Raw genomic sequence first — 19,742 nt, 5'->3', positions numbered from 1 at the left:
TTTATTTCTGTTTTACTAGAGTGCTGGATGGTTGTAGAAATTATGTGGGTTGAGATTTTTAGTTATTTATAGTTAATTTTAAATTGTGCCTGTATTAGTCTCCCTGTCACACTCAACGTTTACTGTTGGATTTCTTCCCAAAGTTTGTACTCTCACTAACCACCCCACCTCATGTATGCTCACATTTTGCCTCATTTCAACAAGCACTTATCTGGCAGTCTTTTTGTCAGATAAATTTTGTTTCAACTAGAAATTAAATTTGTTTCAACTAGAAATTAAATTTGTTTCACTTTGGCAGAGTGGGATATGTTTTGTAATGAAAAGAAACATAAACATAACATGGGAAGAATGCAAGAAAGAGGAAAATGAGCTGAAATCATGAAGATACTGCAACATGTACGTGGAGGTATATATGACTTAGTGCCTTTCTGAAATTCAGCAAACCCCCTTACACAGGGCTGCATGATCCTGCAGCATTAACACATGCATCGCCTTAAAGGGTTGGCCTCACGGCCAAGCTGAATGCTAATGAGGCATTCAGGAGGGTGAGGCATATAATTATCCCTGTGTTCTCCATTATAATGGCTGCATTTCAGTGGAAAATGTGTATTTATGATCCGATAGGCACATCTTGGAAAATATTACATCTTTAACATTTAAGGATTGAAATCTTTTTCTGATATAAATGCAATATTGCTGCTACACATATAATTAATTTGTTAGTAACAAGTTAATTGCCAGCTGATGAAGCAAAGTTTAAATGGAGATGAATGCACATTACGTTAGCATATAAATTATCTTTTATCTTTGTAGAACTGGCTTTTGATATGAAAATTATGGTACAATGACTAAAAACAGTCTTTTAAATAGGAATCTTGCTGTGCTTTCAATTGTAGATTCATACCTTACATTTATTTTACTCATGCAGACTAAATATTTTTGATTTTGAAAAAGGAAAAATAACCAGTTATTTTTATTTGTGTCTGCAAGCACTAGCATTGCAGAGACTTAGCAAATGATGATTGATTCAGTACTATATGACAAGATCCCTTGTTGTTTGGATTTTGTTTGTGTGTATTTGCATCTTTCAGATGTATATGTAGAATGGGTTGAAGGGATGACTGCCCCAGGTGGAAGGTGTTAGGGAGAATTATTTGCAGATGCCATTGGGGTGTTAGTATAGTTTTGACATTCAGAAGTGAATACCGATTCTGTATTTGTGGTCATGGGTGGTACTGCAACCATAGCAAACTGCTTGTTATATTTGTAGCAAATGGATTGCTATAGTTTCAAAACTTTTTTATTTGTCCTCAACTCTGAACTAGGAGTCGGGGGTGGTTCTGTGTCCATAAGTATTGTAGAAGGCAAGGGAACTGACATTCTTAGTCTTTTTGACTAAAAAAGCTTTGATAACAAGAAAAATAAAATGTTGACTGACTTCACTTGAAGAAAATAAAAGATTGCAATCTGTATAATACAAAAGTCTGCGGGTCTCACAACATGGAAAAAAGTTTGTGCCTTTTTTAACATATTCACATCTGTATTGTTCACAACTTAAAATTACCTTCCATGGCCATTTAAACTTAAAAGCTGCAGTACCTCGGAAGCCAAATATGTATTTGATTATTGAGGCAATCTTGTGGCAGACTATTCCCCCTGATTTGGTCCCTCCCAGAGATAATAATCAGTACCAACTCAAATTGTATTCACCCACTCTCTAGACCACCCTGGAACTTCTTTCTGGGATGTCTGATTTGGGCTTAGTAGCTCTCTGTCAAGTATCATTAGGGTTACACTTCAGGGCCATTCCTCATGACAACAACCATTCCTCTTGCATGGGAATAATCTGAGTGTCCATTTTAAACACGGGTAACATCAGAAATTTTTCATATACACAGATATATGCAGTTAAAACTGTAAAATATATTGTTTCAAACTTGAAAGTACCATACTATGTTATGGTGTGTGTGTGTGTGTGTGTGTGTGTGTGTGTGTGTGTGTGTCTGTTTAGATGCATATCTACATATATATATATATATATATATATATATATATATATATATATATATATATATATATATATATATATATATCTGTTCTGCAAAGATTGACAGTGCTCCTCTTCTGCAAGTAACCAATGAGACTAAGTACTTGTCCTCTGTCCTTCCTATCTTCCTGGGTATTGCAGTTTTGCCTGCCTTGCATTTTGTATAATCCATCACTTTATTCATCTTGTTTACCTTCTTCTGCACACTATCTAGCAACTTCAGATCCATTATTATTTAAGTTTTCAGGTATGGCATGCAGTACTGCAGAAGATGCCTCTCTGCTGAAATAAGAAAACTTAGATCTGTGTCACTACCAGCTACATCACTAACACTGCAATAAAATAATGTGCTGTTTCTGAGTCATTGTTGAAAAATTGAAACATGCCTTTACTTATTTGTTTTATGTGATGATTTCTGATCATTATTTTCTTAGACCTATTATTAAGCCACGGTGGTGCAGCGGTAGCATTGTTGACTCACAGCAAGAAGTTATCCCGTTCGATTCTAGGCTGGAGAGTCTTCTGTGTGGAGTTTGCATGTCCTCCCTGTGGTCAAGTGGCATTCGAAAGACATGCATAGAATGGGCGTGCCTTCGTTGAAGGTTAGGTGTCAAGCTGGCACCTTGGCACCCGTAAAAAATCTACTGCCAATCATTAGTGGACCAGAGTTCCGCTGTGGCGACCCCTAACCGGGAAAAGCCAAAAGAAGAACTAACATTTTCTTAGACCTATTATTGCTGTTACCTTGCCTTATTATGGCACATTTTTATGTTTGTTATTATTGTTTTATTGGCTCGGTCATAGTTAAAAAGGGTCCTTCAAACAGTCTACCTACCTGGCTAAAAATAATTAATTCATTAAAATTACTCCCACAAAATGATCTGAATTTGCTATCCTTGAAAAAATTATTACCTCATATTTTTGCTTGTGTGACTTGTAATTGAAGTAAAACTTTCTTGTGGTCAGATCCTACTGGATTTTCAGGTGCTGTGGTGTTTTATCCTTTACTTCCATTAACTCCTCAGTTATCACTTACCTGTTCGTATTCTTCAGGTACTCTGCTCCCTTTTCACGTATGTTAGCTTCTACTTACAAAATAATTTCTGAACCTAGATTTCACTTCAGCAGGATTTTGTTTCTGAAATCTTTTCTGTATGACATTTGCTTCTGGAGGGAGACCAGCTGCACAGAAGCATTTACTGTTAAAGAAATTACATAGAGAGCATTACACAACAGAAAAGAAATAGAATCCCATTTGTATCACAAAAGAAAATCTTTGTACTGAAATGAGTGGTGCAGACCTTTCCAATGTGCTTATTGTGTTACCCGCTATGTCATATCATGAGCTTTGTGCCTGTTCAGCACCGTAATCTTTAAGTGTGAATTTTGCTGTCTGAAATTGCTTAGCTGACCTTTCATTTTTAGCCTGCTTATGTGTGAGTAGTATTAAAGTAAAAGACAGGTAAGCTACTGTAACCTGACACGTACTTTGACCAGAAATCCTGCACAGCATATTTTTCAGAACCATGTTCTGAACTAAGTGTGGTTATTAACAATAACATATCACCTCCTAATAAAATAACAAGTAAGCTAATTATTTGCTGGGCACACCACTGTTGCCACGTGCACATCATAAGCAGTGTAAAAACAACTGCCTAATTAACACCTGCCAGTACTGTTAGTAAGACCATTAAAATCAGAGGGTGTTATATTAAACTTCACTATTGAATTATGAGTTCTCATCTGCATTAATAAAACCTGCTGTAGCCTTTGTCCTTAAAGGTAATACCCACGATTTCCCCAAATGAAATGTAAGTGTTTCATCATTTAATTAAAAGTAGTTTGTGATGGTAAAAAATGCAGCTCATATCACAGTAGCTTGCATGTAGTGTTATGGAGTATGTATACAGTAACAAAAAAAACACCTTTAATAACTTACAATGTCTATGACCATCACTCTCAAGGGACACTGCAAGGGTTGCAGAGTATAATGAGTGGACATTTGGATTTAGTTATCGCATAGCGCAGGGACTACATCAGTATTTGCAGAGTATCCTTTATTTACACGGTAGCTTTCCACTTGGGACTCAAAGAAAGGTTAACTGCTTAGATGGATAGTTCTCATTCATGTTTCCCATGCAGCACCTTAGCTCTGTGAGCTGCTTACATTCACGCTAGCATCTGTATTAGAATGCTATTATGGACCAAGGTGAATTGTTGGATAAGATTAGTTTTCCTTTAGTTTAAGAAACACAATTGTTTGCCACTCATAGCATCATTATTAACACACTAGAATTATGTCATCTTCTTGTGAGGTATTACACTTGTGAATCTGTGGTGAGGGAATTAGTGATTACTTATGTGGAACAGAAGAGTTAACATTTATATGGCATTTGTTAGGGTTTTAAGTTCTAGCACAGTGGCAAAAATATGTGACTCACTTCCAGACTGTTTTCTTACAGATCATTGCTAGAATTATCCTGATTTATAATATCACTAGCAAACAAAAATCACAGCAATAATACTGATCTTACCCATCTTCTGTCTGACCTTATAGCAAGCCCTTTTGAAATACGAGTGAAGGGTGACCAAAACTGAAAAATGATAGCCCTGCCTCCTTGTACTTCCAGTCAACGTTGGTAGAGTGGGTGCCTCCTTAAACTACTGCGGCTTTTCATTATCCAGAAAAGTGTCCACAAAGATAGCATATACTTTATGTGCATGCCTGACATCACCGTGGTCAATACTGCCACGTTCCTTTTATGGGCTAATCACCTCATTTTCACAAATTAACTTTCTTCAGCTCTACTACTGATCATCTTATAGATTTCTTATCCTTCCTGTTCATTTTTTTTTACTCTGATATATTGTATCTCTTGCCATTTATCCACATTACTTTGCTGCCTGTAATGAGTAATCGTTTCAGTTGACTCGTGCATAACATCTTAGCAGATATATAAGGCATATTTAAAGGTAAATTTCCGAGACAGTTTATCTCTTTTAAGCTCAGCATTGTCAAAATTGTTTCTGAGTATGAGTGGATCAAATGGACTCCTGATGAATATGCTTTAGTCAAAGCTGTAACTCTTCTTTACAGACACATTTATGTTATTGTTCTGAGAAAAGCTTTATCTTCCATCTTAAAGATAACATTCATTCAGTTCAGCTACATGGAATTTTTGTCATCTTAAAGAAAGACGTGACTTCTCCATATCTTGTGTTAAGATATGTGGTATCATATTATGTTTTCTTTTATAATCTGGTGTTAACAGACAAACTGCTGAACATCAAAATCCTAAAAGGTAAATTGTTTTTTATTGTGAGCCAAGTCATTTATACTCTCACATGGTTTACTTCATCCGAGATCGACAACATTAATGCCATCATCTTTATGGCAGTCGCAAAGTGAAATCCTTAACCGGCATTTTTCTCCTTTTCTGGGTGTATGTCTGTATTTATTACTATGAGCTGTTTCTTCTTGTTTGTTTGCTTTTCATAATGGCCATTTTAGATGTGACTGCTTTGTCTGTGATAGGAAAAGAGTCCTGTTATATATTGTACTCATATTCATATTCCAAAGCTGAGCAAAGCCAGTGCTAGCTGTTTTTCTCTCAGTTCTGATACGGTGATATAAACTTATATCCTGCTTGCATCAAATCCATATTATTCTCATGATAATACTACAAGCACATAACTTCCTGCAGAACATCTCTCCTGTCCAGATGCAGTTTGTGTCACTGCATTTACATCTTTGGCTGAGACTCTACTCTCTAAATTAAAACCATGCTCAGCATCAGCTGACAATATTCCTTCCACTTTTCTTTTACTAGCAGCTGACTCTCTTGCTCTGCCTGTATCTATCCTAATTAATCACTCTAGCTCTGAATCTAAACTCCCTTACATCTGGAAACAGTGCTACACTCTACCTATACACAAAGGAGGTAACTCCTCTGATATCTCCAACTTTAGACCTATCGCTATCCTCCCCCCTCTCTCTAAAGTACTAGAATAATGTATTCATAAACAAGTTGTGCAGTATGTAATGCAGGAAAATATACTTACACCCACTCAACACGGCTTCAGACCTAAACATAGCACCACTACAGCTCTATTATCCTTCCTCAACACAGTATCTATAGCCATGGATGACCATAAACTTATTTCATGCCTATTCTTGGACCTCTCAAAAGCTTTTAACACTGTCTCACACTCTCTTCTTCTGCACAAACTGCATAACTTTAACTTCTCCTATGATACTGTTGCTTGGTTCTCCAGCTACCACACTGATAGATCTCAATCAGTGAGATGACACTCTGCACTCTCCCCTCTTCTCCCTGTAAAAATGGGTGTACCTTAAGGGTCTATCCTAGGGCCTTTACTTTTTAATATCTTTACTAATCAGCTCTATATCTACTGTCCTCAGTCATCTTTACTGCAATACGCAGATGACTCTACAGTCATCACCACAGCCTACTCTCCCTCTAAGCTCTTCTCAGCTACTCAGGCATCTTTTAACATAGTTGAAACATGGCTCTCCAACAACCAGCTCATCCTTAACCCTAAAAAAAAAAAAAAAAGCTGTTACTCTTCCTACCTAAGATGTTCAACAATATTAAACCATCCTTCTCCATGCAGTCCCTTAATAACACTCCCATTCAAGTAGAATCCAGCACTAAGCTCTTAGGCATAACCATCGACAATCAGCTTAAATTTGACTTGCATGTTAATAACTGTATCAAAAAGACACATTCAAAACTAGGGCTCCTTTACTGTAACAAGAAATTCCTTACCTCTGAAGCAAAGATTACTCTCTCTCTTACCTACCTTCTACCCAGTCTAATGTACAATTCTCAAATTCTCACAAATCTTGACTCAGCACTCCTGACCAAACTCAAATCTACCTACAACAAGGTAGCTAGATTTGCTGCCCAACAAACTTACAAATCCCATCACTGTCTCTCTAAAACACCTAAGCTGGCTTGAATTACCCCACCAGCTTCTTCTTTCTCAGCTCCAGATCATCCATTGTATGTTATACCAGCCTTCCTACTGCCCAGCACTATCCTCTCTCATCTCCCATTATTCTCCCTCGAGACCTCTCCAAAGCTCTAACCAAGACCTACTACAAATCTACAAACCCAAGTCTAAATTTGGATGCAACATGTACAGCTATCACCCCACCATTGCCTGGAATAATCTCCCACTAGAAATCAGGACCCTTACACATCCTAATTTAAGACAGCCACCAAAGAGCACTTTAAAAGTCACTGGTCCTGCCACTGCACTCTCCCTCCTTAACATCCCCTACTTCTCATACCTTAATCTACTTTCTGTTCTTAACTCACTCTTCTCACTAGCTCTCTCTAGTCTTCCTTGACTACTCTTTCTACTGTCTTCTAAAACCTATTAAGCAAATTGTCTCAGAGAATTGTAATTGTCTTGCCTTCATGCAACTACATCATGATAAAACTGGGTTTTTGTAACCACTTACCCCAAAAACTATACTCATCTTAATGACATATTTCCTTTTATACATCTTGAAATAGTTATCCTATACTCCTGATTACTGACACTGTATAACATTGTATTGCTACTTAATACCTTGTAATAATCCTGTAACTTTGCTGTTTAATGCAAATTTATAATGAAAATTGTATAATATGTTGGAGCTTTTCTCCCCGGGCCTCTGCTGAAAAAGGGCTCTTCAGTTTAGTCGGACAATCCCAGTCAACAAATGTAAAATAAATAAATAAATCTGCTTACTAGATATCAAGATAGGAGGCTTGGCTTAATCAATTTACCTTCAAACAACATATTTGTTGTCTCCCAGAGTACTATTTACAGTGTATGCAGGCTCTAGTAAGCATACACAAAATGTTTATGTGGACACACAACTGCCTGAAGGCTTCTCTTTCTGTAAAATCTAAACAGTAGTAAACAACATGAAATCTTCTATGTCCTTTTTCCCTATGTCTGTGGACTGTTTTTTATAGGCTACATGCATACTGGCTATGTGTATGAACCAGGTGTTTACGTAAAGTTATTTTATTTCATTTATATGCTTAATATTTGTTAAGCAAGTAGGTGGATTGGCCTGTGAACCCTTCTCAGCAATGTTCCAAGCCAACTTTGCAGCAACACATTACACAAAGTATGAAAGCTGAATACAGCAAAACAACAAATTTAGAATTAATAAGTAAAAAAAATAGCACAAATGTGCAGTAAGAGATGCAAACAAACAAACTGCTATGATATGTACAGTAGCAATAGATCCCTTAATCCAGTGTGTTAAAAAACTGTATTGCCATTACGTCCCACTATCCAGTCATGTCTGTTAATTTGCCTTTAGCACTCAAAAATGTGTAGCTGTTCACTTCAGGTCATCTAGTAAGGAACGTCTGTAATAGACAAATAATCATCTCATCCAAACTTCAAAATATGTTAAGGATTTTGGTGTCAATGTAGATAGCAGACTGAAGTTTAAAAATACTTTGTTAAAATACAGATATGTTATTTTATTATGAGGGATATTTTTAGAACTTTAATTTCTAAACACTACAAAGTGTGCATGTAAGTTCCTTGTTACATTGCACATAAAATATTTGGGTCTGTGAATATGCATAAACAACAGTTGTGTAAGTAAATTTACCATAACAGTAGATGTTTGAATAATCACTGCTGCAGTAGCCTTAGCTATATGCAGAGCACCTTTCATGCACTGAAAATGTCAAGCAGTTTGAGCTGAGCTGACAAATTTGGGCCTGAAGCCCTTCAGAGCTTTACTGCCAGCAGAGAGAAAGAGGATGAACCCTGAAAGAATGACGCTAGGCATAACAAAAAAATAAATGTCCACACCTGACATAAAAAACACACCCTATATGGGTAGATTACATTAACTAACTATAATTGGAAGGTAGAAGGAGAAAGGTCCAAGAGCCCCTAGGGAATGCCCCTAGCAAAGCATGACCTAAACCTAAGAAGGAATCAACCTTATAGTGCTTTGTAAAAGTATGTACAGAGGACCATGTGCAGCTTCTAGAATACTTCTAGAATCCAACCCATACAAAAAGTCAAAGAGGAAGCCAAAGTCCTTGTAGAATGGGCCTTGGCCCTGCCTGGAATAGATTTGCCATGGTGAGTATAACAAAAGGTAATAACTTTAGACAACCCATTTGGAAACAGTCTGTTTTGACATTGATTGTCCCTTCTTCTTACCTTCACAAGACATGAACAATTGATCCGATGATCTGAAAGATTTAGTTAGTACATGAGTTGTCTGTGGACATCCAAGGTATGGAATATCCTTTCTCCCTCATTTCTGGGTTCAGGAAAAAATGGTAAGTTGGATAATTTGACTTAAACTAAACTTAGATACCACTTTAGGCATAAAAGATGGATTATTTCTCAAAGAAGTCATGTCCTTGTGGAAAATGATGTACGGTTGCCTTAATATAAGAGCTAGCAACTCAAGTACCCTTCTTGCAGAAGTCATAGCAATCAATAAAACTGTTTTCCATTTTAAGAACCTCAAATCAGCCAGATTAGTTGGTTTAAATCCTGCATGTGTTAGTTTCTCTAACACAAAATTAAGATCCTTGAGATGGGCTACCAGTTAACTTTGAGGCCTTTTATGCAAAACCCTTTTAAGAGCATTTTGTTATGTGACTGCCCTAAAGGAGGAGGATTCATGGGCAGACATGATGAAATTGCTGATAGATGAACCTTGACAAAGGAATAACAAAGGTCACAGGATAGTAACTCACACAAGTATTGTAAAACCAGAAAACAAATAGCCCTGCCTGGGTGTTGGGTGTGTTGTTGGCATTGCCTAGAAAACCTTGTCCATTTGCTAATATAAGATTTTCTAGTAACAAGCTTTCTTGCCTCCATTAGTACCTGCTGCTTGTCCTCAGAAAACAGGTACCCAAAAGGAATTTGGACCCTACCATGCAGGCAGTCAATTAAAGATGATTGATGTCAGGATGTATCAAACACCCCTGTTCTTGTGTGAGTTGATCCCCTCTGTGAGGAAGCTTGTGGTAATTACCACTGGTCATTTCCAAAACAAGGGAAAACCACAGTTGCCTTCACCAGAAAGCAAACACCACAAGGATCTTGGACGATGACTTCTGAATCTTCAAAATTACCCTGGATATTAATGTAAAAGATGAAAACGCATACAGAAACATTCCTGCACAAAGAAAAGAAAAGGTACCTGTCTTCCAGGCCTTTTTACATCCAGTCGTGGAACAGAATTTTGCCAGTTGATTGTTCAGAAAAGAATCAAAGAAGTCTGCTTGAGAAAATCCCCACAGATGAATCAAATCTTAGAAGACCCCCAGTTGTAGTCTCTATTCATGATGGTCTGCCCTGCTCAGATTGTCTTGCCACACAATTTTGCTCTGACTGAACGTAGGATGTCTGTAGAGTGAGAATGTGTTGTGGAGCTATATCCTAAGCTAACATGGCTAGTCTGCAAAGAAAGTACAACCTGATTCCTGTTTGCTTGTTGATGTACCACATGACTGTGGTATTCTCTGTAACCATGTGAAGAGGTCTCAGAGACCAAAGATTGTTCAGAGAATTGAGTGTCTTGATCAGGGCAAGCATCTGCTTGATATTTACATGCTTGCAATTGCCCTTGATGTCCCACACCCACTGCACCGTTATCTCTCCTGAAACTGTTGTTCAAGCAAAGTCTGAAGCATCTGTGGTGACTGGTTGCTTTGAAGCAGGATGGGAGATTGGGGGACCTTGATTTAAAGACATCTGTTTTCTCCACCAAGTGATTTCTCTTCTGACAAACCACACTGCTAGGATCTGACAAGATAAATGGTGTTTCTGCTGGAACCAAAGAGATTTCCGATACCACTGTATCTTTCTCATGTGAAGTCTTGCCAGGGGTATCATGAAAATTATAGATGTCAAGACACCCAAAATGCTGAGGTATTCCCTCACAGTAACTGAAGTCTGAATGGAAAACCTTAGAACTAGATCTTAATAATAATCTTTCTTTTCCTGTGGAAGAAAAGCTCTTTGAACTCAAGTGTCTAGTTGACATCCCAAGAACACAATCCTGTGTGAGAGAGTCAAGAAAGACATTTAAATGTTGTCTTGTAATCCCAGCTTGTGCAAGAGATCTCTCAACCAAATGAGTGATACCTGACACTTTGAAAAAGACTGCAAATAAGCAATTCATCTATATATGAAAAAATGTGGATGCCCTGTAGCCTGCAATGAGCTATAACTACCGCTAGACACTTTGTGAACATAGTGAATAGTCCAAAGGGTAAGGCAGAAAACTGATAATGTGATCCAGACACACAAAACCTTAGAAAAGCCTAAAGTCTGAATGAATAGGAATGTGGTGATAAGCATCTTTTAAGTCTAGTCTTACCAGGAAACTCGAAAGACAAAGAAGAAGCAACCAGTTGTGAACTGACATCATTCCGAATTTGGGCAATAATTTTACTTACATTAATTTTACTAATTGAGGCACATAGTTCACATTGGTCACATTTCACTGTTTTTTCTCACATTACTTTTTCTCATTCATGATTTGGTTCAACTACAGCATGTTTTTAGGTTTTTCAGTTGTTAATTTCTGTGTAAGTAAACAGATAATGACAATCAGGGAACTAACGTGCTGCATGAAAATATTTTTATTAGTAGGATACATTCACTGGATTACATGTTTATTTAAACAACAAATTATGTACACCCCCATTCTAACTGGTTTGAATATTTTAACAAAAGCAAACTACTACTGCAACCTTTACATGGATTATCTCTACATAGAACCCTATATATTTTAAGTGGATTGGTTGCTCTAAGGAGACTTTTTAATTTCTTGGTTTCCACTTGTTTGAGCAAGTTTTCAGTTGATTGGTTGTACGTTTTTTCTCTTTGTTGTAAACCTCACACAGAAGACTTTTATACAGAACACTATACGTTTTTTATATTGCTTGTTTAAAGAGGGCATATTCAATTACTCAGTTTTCATTTGTCAGAGCAAGTTATTTGTTGATTGGTTTAGCATTTTCCTTCCTACTTTTTATTGGTTCAGTTTAATGACTTTCTGTAGGTGTATTCAGCAATTATTCATTGGGTTAAATTATTGTATTGGTAGTTTCTGGAAGTGTGGACTTACCCTACGTGATTTTATTTGCTGGATTGTTATATACAGTTATTCAGTGATTCTGATGATGTTTCTTAACAAAAGCGCTTAACTTTTTATAACTGTTTTTCTGTGCAGATTTTAACCTCGTTATTAAAATATTTTCATCATTCTTTGTTGGTTTCTGAGTCTTAACATCTGGATGTTTTTTATTGGTGAATTTGGGCACAATCACAAACAGGTTTAGGAAATGAAGATCCAGAAGTTCTTTCTCTGCATTTTCCTTCTTTCATTGGGACTAGAGCATCCTTAAATAAAAGTAATCCTAGGGACATTATGTGAAGAAGAACAGGTGGAAACAAAACAGTCTAATCTGAAGGATGAGGAATGTCCCCTAGAAAGGAAGAATTTCCTTCCACTGCCGTCTGTAACCCTGATGAATGTATTCAGAACCCATTGGTCATAAACAATCTGTTGTCAAAGAGAAAAATGCAGATTCAGACTTTCTGGTAGAGAAAGAGAGCCAGGGTGGTAGGGTTTCACAAGATCTCTTGAAGAGTCATTCAGACTTGTGTGAGTGTCTTTGCTTTTGGGTGGTTTGAGACTTTTTGGAACCTCCTTGCCTCTTTTTCTTAAATGTCTGTTTACCTAAATTCTGTTGAGACGGTTTACTCTGTTTTTTGCTGAAAATGGATGAAGAGAAAAAAAATCCCTTGGCCAAATTGGAAAAGGAGAACTAACATTTGTAGAGATATCCTGGATCAGCTTGCCCCTTTCATTACACTTTTTGATCACCACTGTAGTAGAGAGACTAACAACTAACTCCATAGCCAAGGGAGAAGTTAAAATCTCATTTTTTAACATCATCTGGAAGGTTCTGAGAATACAGCAAAGCAAACTTCATTAAAACTGTACCAAAGCCCCTGGAAGAAGTATCAATAGAGTCATATACACAGACCCTGCAAACAATTAGTAGTGACATGTGCAATAGAAGGAAGTAAGTTATTTAAAGCAGATTTTTCTTCACAAGAAGATAAAACATTCCTCATACTTTCACAATGTGTCAGAATAAGCTTCACCATTCTGAAATGCAAAGCTGCAGAAGTATACATGTTTTCCCATACCTATCAATAATTTCCCCAACATTATTAGAAAGAGTATGAATGGAATTATCTAAGTACTTAGTGGCAGAGGAGTCAACTAAGTTTATAGCTGCTGCATCAGGTTTGGGAATAGTGTATAAAATTTAAAAGACTGAGGAACTCTTTACAGCCTATCTGCCTTTTTAGGAACAGTTGTCTGACTATCAGGAAAATTGCAGCCAGTAAGACATACATCCTGTAAAGCAAACAGAACAGAAGGAATGGATGTAGTTTCTGCAAAATCCTTCAGTCACAACTCATAGTATTTTTTGATGGATTAAGAAACCTCAGTATTCCCCCATTGAAAAGAATGGGACATTCTAGCAATAGTCTTGGAGGAAGAGCAATCCCACAGTGAGAATCAGAAAGAGAGATCTCTTCTAAGTCTGAATAAAATACACAAGGACAAAACCCTGAATCCTTCCCTGCATGTTCCTGTTCTGATTCAGAATCTTGACTCACTTCATGAAAGGAGGTATCCTTCTTTCTTTTACCAGAAACTACTCTACGAGTAGGATTAGTAGATGGCCTGTGTCAAACACTGAGCTAGTCCTAGTAAACTACTACTATTCAAAGAAATGTGAGGAGGAGTAGATACATGCTTGGTATTCTGTTTCCTTTTGACAGGAAAAATGGGGCCAACAGTGTTACTAATGTCAGCCACTGCTTCACTAGGGATGTGTACAGCATTCCGACACAACAAGAAAACACTCTCTGTTCCATCCCCCTGGACTAATAAGAGTGGTTCTTCATTACCCACTGAGGGGACCTCAACAGCTGTAGAGGGCATGACTAACCCCTGGCCCATAGTGTCTGTAGGTCCAACACCAGAGGGTTCTGGGATTAAAGATGAGTGGTCTGAGGTATAACAAATGACCTCAGGAAAGTCACTGATGTGCAACTGAGGCAAATTGTGAGCCTTCTGTGGTGATAAATGCAGTAAAACTACCAGTTCATAAACGTTACTTTTTTGACAGAAAAAGTGCAGTAGAAAGCATTGTCAAACACTGTAGCAGCCCCACAACCTTAAAATACTCAGTTTCTCTACAGAAAATAAAACACTAATAACACTACTTTTAACATGACAAAAATGAGTGCTCCATTTAATATTACATTACACTCTTGAGACAATCCATTAAAACACAACACTCCTAGCTTTAAAATAACTTTCCAGAAGAGGAAAGTAATAAAAAATCAGTAAAAAAACTGGAAAATGGAAATTTTTCCTGAAGGGAATTTATCTGCATATCAAAGGAAAGTACAAGCCGACTGTCAATCCCTAAAAGCCCCAGAGGAGCAAACTCTTTGGCAGCAGTAAAGTTCTGAAGAGCTTCATGCACAAACTTGTCTGAGCTGCTTGACTATTTGAATATGTTGAAGGTGCCCTGAAGCTTTGGAAGCTGGCTAGCTATTATATCCTGTTGTATACTTGGCAGGATATAACCCTTATAGCTAAGGCTACTGCATCAGTGATCAACATAAAGAATATCTCAAAAATGCTTCTGAAGTGAAAGAAATCAGAAGTTGTACTCTAGAAAAATCAATTCCTTAAATAATGTGACCTATGAGAAGCATTGTGATTAATTATACCTATACTCAGTCAAATAAAATCTGATCGGGGTGATCTCAGTTTAATACACATAATCTACATTAAGAAGGTCTAGCATCCTTGGTGAGAGTTATGTTTAATAAACAAAGTATGGTCAAAGCAGTTCATGAGCACAAATAAACTGCTTTAAAACAGGCTTGAATTAGAACAGCCTCGAATTAGATGTTAACTTCACAGAATAAATTTGACTCGAAAGCAGCTTCCAATTTCTGACAGGTTTATATTTCTAAAGTCAAGTTGGATACATAGTTTTGAAGTAGAATGTTTGAGTCTAGACATTTGTATAGAATAAAAGTCCCTTCATGTCCTTTTGGGTCTTGAGTTTGTTTTTGTAATGCATTGTAATATTGCAGTCATGGAAGTAAAGCGTGGATGTTCCCATTTAAATAAGTGCTGTATCAAGCAAAGATGTGGCTGATTTAACAGCTGCAGAGCAATAAACAAAATCACAAAAAACAGCTACAGCAGTAGGCTTCCTTGAAGTTTTCTGCAGTTACATCCTGCAGACTGTGGTCATAATCCTAATTTCCTGGGTGGGCTGGCCCATGAAGCAGGTAAAAATTTGGGACCCTACTGCAAGGTAAACAGATGGTGTCTGTACATAGTATCAAGGGAGTTCAGTCTCAAGAATTCTTTAGATTTTTTACCAGCACTGAACAGTAATCACATTTGAGAAACTTTAAGAATAACAGCCCTTCTAGTGGCTGGAGGCTAACTGATCTAGGAGATGAACAAAATGGTTCCTTTTTGTTTCTGAAAATAATGAAATGATATGACAAATGTTATTCTCTGCTGTGTGGATTCAACATTTTGTTGCTAGTTGAATTTAGTGCAATAATAGAAAGGACATACTCAGACCTAAGTAAAAATATATTTAAAAATTGACAAGCCTAGCTTCTCCATACAGAAGATTTCCTAGTTTGTATGCAGACATAATATGAAATAAAAAAAACATGTCATCTTTCCTAATTTATACACGTTTGAGGAAAAATGCTAATCAGGCAATACTATAAGATATTTTTGACAATCTACTGATGTGTGAAATATTTGAGTCAGAAATGGTAATATTAGCCTTCATGTATAGTCCCTGTAGTGTACTCAGAATCATTATAGTCCACTTATCTGAGTTAACTAGTAACTTATTATTGAGTAAATAGTTCCAAACAAATTCAGAATTTACATGTAGATAGTCCTGTTCTGTTTTCTTATAGGATTATGATTTAAAATACATAATTCATCAGAGCAAAGTGTTACCTTTGCAGAAAGTAGATCGATGAGTGGTTGTTAATAAATAAATAATCCAAAATCTGGACAGCGAACGGCACAACTAGTAGCTGGTAAAAAAAACACATTTATTTTAATGCCACAAAGGGAATAGTACAAGCGTTTTCGTCTAAGTAACCCTCAGACTTCCTCAGAACAATCAACAAGGCACTATTTCATTGAGATAATTTATACATTCAGCAATTAAATAAATTAACAATCAATGAATTAAGGAGACAAGAATAAAAAACATACTAAATCTCTAAGATAACATGTATATAATGAAAATGAAATTCTTTTCCTAAAAAATCTTATGATTACCTGCACTAATACATTAAAACACTGGTATACTGTCATTATAAAAAAGACAGGAAAATAAACAGATTGAATATCAATAACTAATTAAATTAGATAATATATATTTAAAATAATCAAGTATTAATTATACAGGGTATTGAATAAACAAAATTGTGGTTAACAATGAATCAAAAAACATGTTAAATATATAAAAAAAATCAAAATGTAAGGGTGTATGTATAAATGTATAAAGTTATTAATTTTGCTGCTCTCAGTTTAAGTAAAGGGGCCAAGGAAGTATGGTCATTGAGACCAGGGGGCTTGTTAGATTCCAAAAATAACTGCCAATAATTCTCTCTGTATTCCAGCCTGTACTCCCAGGGCCCCCCTTTTAGTTCCTTAGGTACAGTTTCTAACACAAAAAAAGAAAATTTAGCATTGGTTTGGTACATGATAAAGAATGTTTGTACAATGCATTGTTAACGTTACATTTGCTGATGTCATTCATGGGTTCATATATTCTATGTTTGAGCTGCTCTTGGTTTTACCAACATAGAAACTATCACAACTGTCACAGGTAACCAGATAAACCAGGCCCGGGGAATTACAGTTGGTATAAGTTTTGGCTGATAGGGTTTTTTTCTGCATGATAAAACAACCTGTTCTTTATTAGAAATAAAAGAACATTGGTTGCAGGCTCCACATTTGAAAGTGCCGTTCCTTCTATGAACAAAAAAAAATGAATGGTTATTATTAAATGTTGAAAGTAACAGTCATCCCAAAGCCAAACCTTATGAAATCCCAGCCTTAAGGATTCTATTCTCAGCTTACTTGGCTCCAAATAGACATTAAAAAAATGTCCTGTCAGAAAGATATGAGCTGAATCATTTCAAAACCTCATTACTACAACCTGAGGATGCCGGTTTTGGGAGTAACTGATTACAATCAACTGATATAAAGTCTGTCCTGAGAACCAGAAGGACAGGCCTTCAAATAAAAGTCCTTTTGTTCTTTTTATTACAGGTGGACAAAACTGGGTATTTTGAAGCCAAACCAGAGCTGAGCCAAGGGTCTGACTTGGTTTTTAGAGCCTATTAAAAGCCAAGCCACAGCAGATAACTGGAGTAATGGCTAGGTTAAAAAAAAATGAAACACGTCATCAGGTGTCAGCTAGGTACAGACAAAGACACACTGACATTAATGAATGCTGGCAATAGCACTCCTTATATGTTTGCCCTCAGGCAGCCACCCTTTATCCATGCCATCTCCACAGGCCAGCTGACAATATAAAATTGTAATAAATGCACCACTCTGCAGCAGTAACAGAACTAACATATCAGCTGCTGAAAAAAATGTTTTTTTTTTCTTCTAGTCTAATAACAATATGATGTATTTTAGTTTAACCATGCTTTGAAAGAAATAGTCAAGCAACCTCAGGGCAGAAACCAGAGACTGTATCTAATGCCAAACGGTGACAACAAAGTCTTGAGAAATGCTGGATTTGTTAACTTAAGTAACAAGCCAAATAACTTTATGGCAGCCCACACTAAAACAGTACTCTTAAACAACCTATTTCTTTCTTTATTTTTCAAGTAGTTATTTTTATACATTGCTCAGTACTTCCATCTCAAATTTACAGTAAGGCACAGCCCAATACTAGTGTAACATCATCGCTTTGTCAATCGAACAGAAAAAATATTATAAAAAAATAACCCTCAAAACAATTTCCTCACCAGTTTCCAGTGAAGTAAAATATTTAGAAAGATATGCATAGCAAAAAAAATCTAGCCAGTTATAACAACAAACCTTTTTTAAGTATTTACAAAACACACTGTTTCCAAATCTCTTATCTACTTATTCTCACTAACTTGTAATGGCCACTACTTTTCACTTATGCATGTGTCAGAATCCTTGCATGGTCTTCTATTTTATCTTCATTTCTGTATTTGCTCTTTAGTCTTTCCACTGCTATTCTTCCTCCTCCTGTGCTTCCTGTGGCAGTTGAAAGTAATTATCCAAATGGATGCCAGGTTTGTTCTTTTTTCTGATTCTAAATCCATAAAGTGTAGTTCAAATCAGCCACGGCAATCAAGATGTAGAAGTTCTGAACGTAAGTTTATTTAAGAAACACAAACGTTTTCGATACTGTTACGAACAGTAATCTTCATCAGAGAAACCAACATAATAAAAATTTGCGTCAAATTTAAACAATAGTTGGCGTAATCGCATTACCAACACGCCTCATGAATATTAAGACATATAAGAAAAGTAAATACTATCAGTAAGAGATGCTGGGAACACTAAGACTGAAACTAATTAATGTTATTGAAAACAGAAGGTCATTATTAATACCAGTTTGTACAAGTAAACTAACTTCAGAAGAACAAGAACTGGAACAATCGTCGAAAGAGATAGCTGAAGGTGGTCATATACTTAGCCCTAAAATTAAACTTTTAACTAACTTAAGGGGAGACTTTAACATTTACAATTTCTCTACAATACACATAGAACCAAGTCTGATAGAACTGCTAGCTTATGGGAACACGTTTGTCCCTGGTAAAAACTTTAATTTAGCGAAAACTTTGATCAACTTGAAATGTTTTGTAAGGAAACTTAATTTAAAATTACTTTTTGGTAACGATACTCCTTTTAGTACTGACACATTGAAGTCTCTCAGTACTTTTAATCCCCCCCTACATCCATCTCTTCTTCTTTTTGAGAACATTTGTTAGCTCGACATTAGACATATAGTCCAAACACGCTTACATCAAAAGATGAACTTCATGTCTAATACTACGAAGGACCAATTAACAGCATTATATATATTGAGTTCTTCATTAGTATGAGTCATTAAGCCAGACAAAGGGGGTGGTCTTGTGATTTTTGACATCACGGACTACAATGATAAAATGGCTGTAGTCCTTGATAGTCCAGCTTATGTTAAATCCTCCCTTAATGACAAGAATGTGACTCAAACTAGGATTAGGGGTTATTTCAGGGCCCTCTTTATAGGAGTTAAAATAGACTATAACACTTATAGTTTTATTGATATTCCATTTCCTAAGACTCCTGTAATGTTCGGCATTCCAAAGATACATAAAAACCTAGACCACCCTCCTATGCGACCCTTGATCGATGGACGTGCATCTCTGACATATCCATGCGCTAAACTAGTAGATAACATCCTCCAAAAATATTTAAAATTAATACCCCAAGTCTGTAAAGACTCATGGTCATTCTTGGAGAACATTAATAGTTTAAAATTTG

General features: G+C 36.4%; 1 protein-coding gene across 1 annotated transcript in view; it reads left to right on the top strand.

Annotated features, from left to right (window-relative positions):
• LOC122816300 (carbonic anhydrase-related protein 10-like) overlaps positions 1 to 17,573 on the top strand; it is a 1,457,855-nt gene extending 1,440,282 nt beyond the window's left edge. The window contains exon 4 of the mRNA XM_044089031.1: positions 17,499 to 17,573. Coding sequence (XP_043944966.1) covers positions 17,499 to 17,573 — 75 coding nt within the window. The remainder of the gene's footprint in view (positions 1 to 17,498) is intronic.
• Positions 17,574 to 19,742: the final 2,169 nt, after the last annotated feature.

Source organism: Protopterus annectens, chromosome 12.part0, assembly GCF_019279795.1.
Source record: "Protopterus annectens isolate FY-2018-M chromosome 12.part0, PAN1.0, whole genome shotgun sequence".
Taxonomy (NCBI): domain Eukaryota; kingdom Metazoa; phylum Chordata; order Ceratodontiformes; family Protopteridae; genus Protopterus; species Protopterus annectens.
This window is presented reverse-complemented; position numbering and strand designations above follow the sequence as displayed.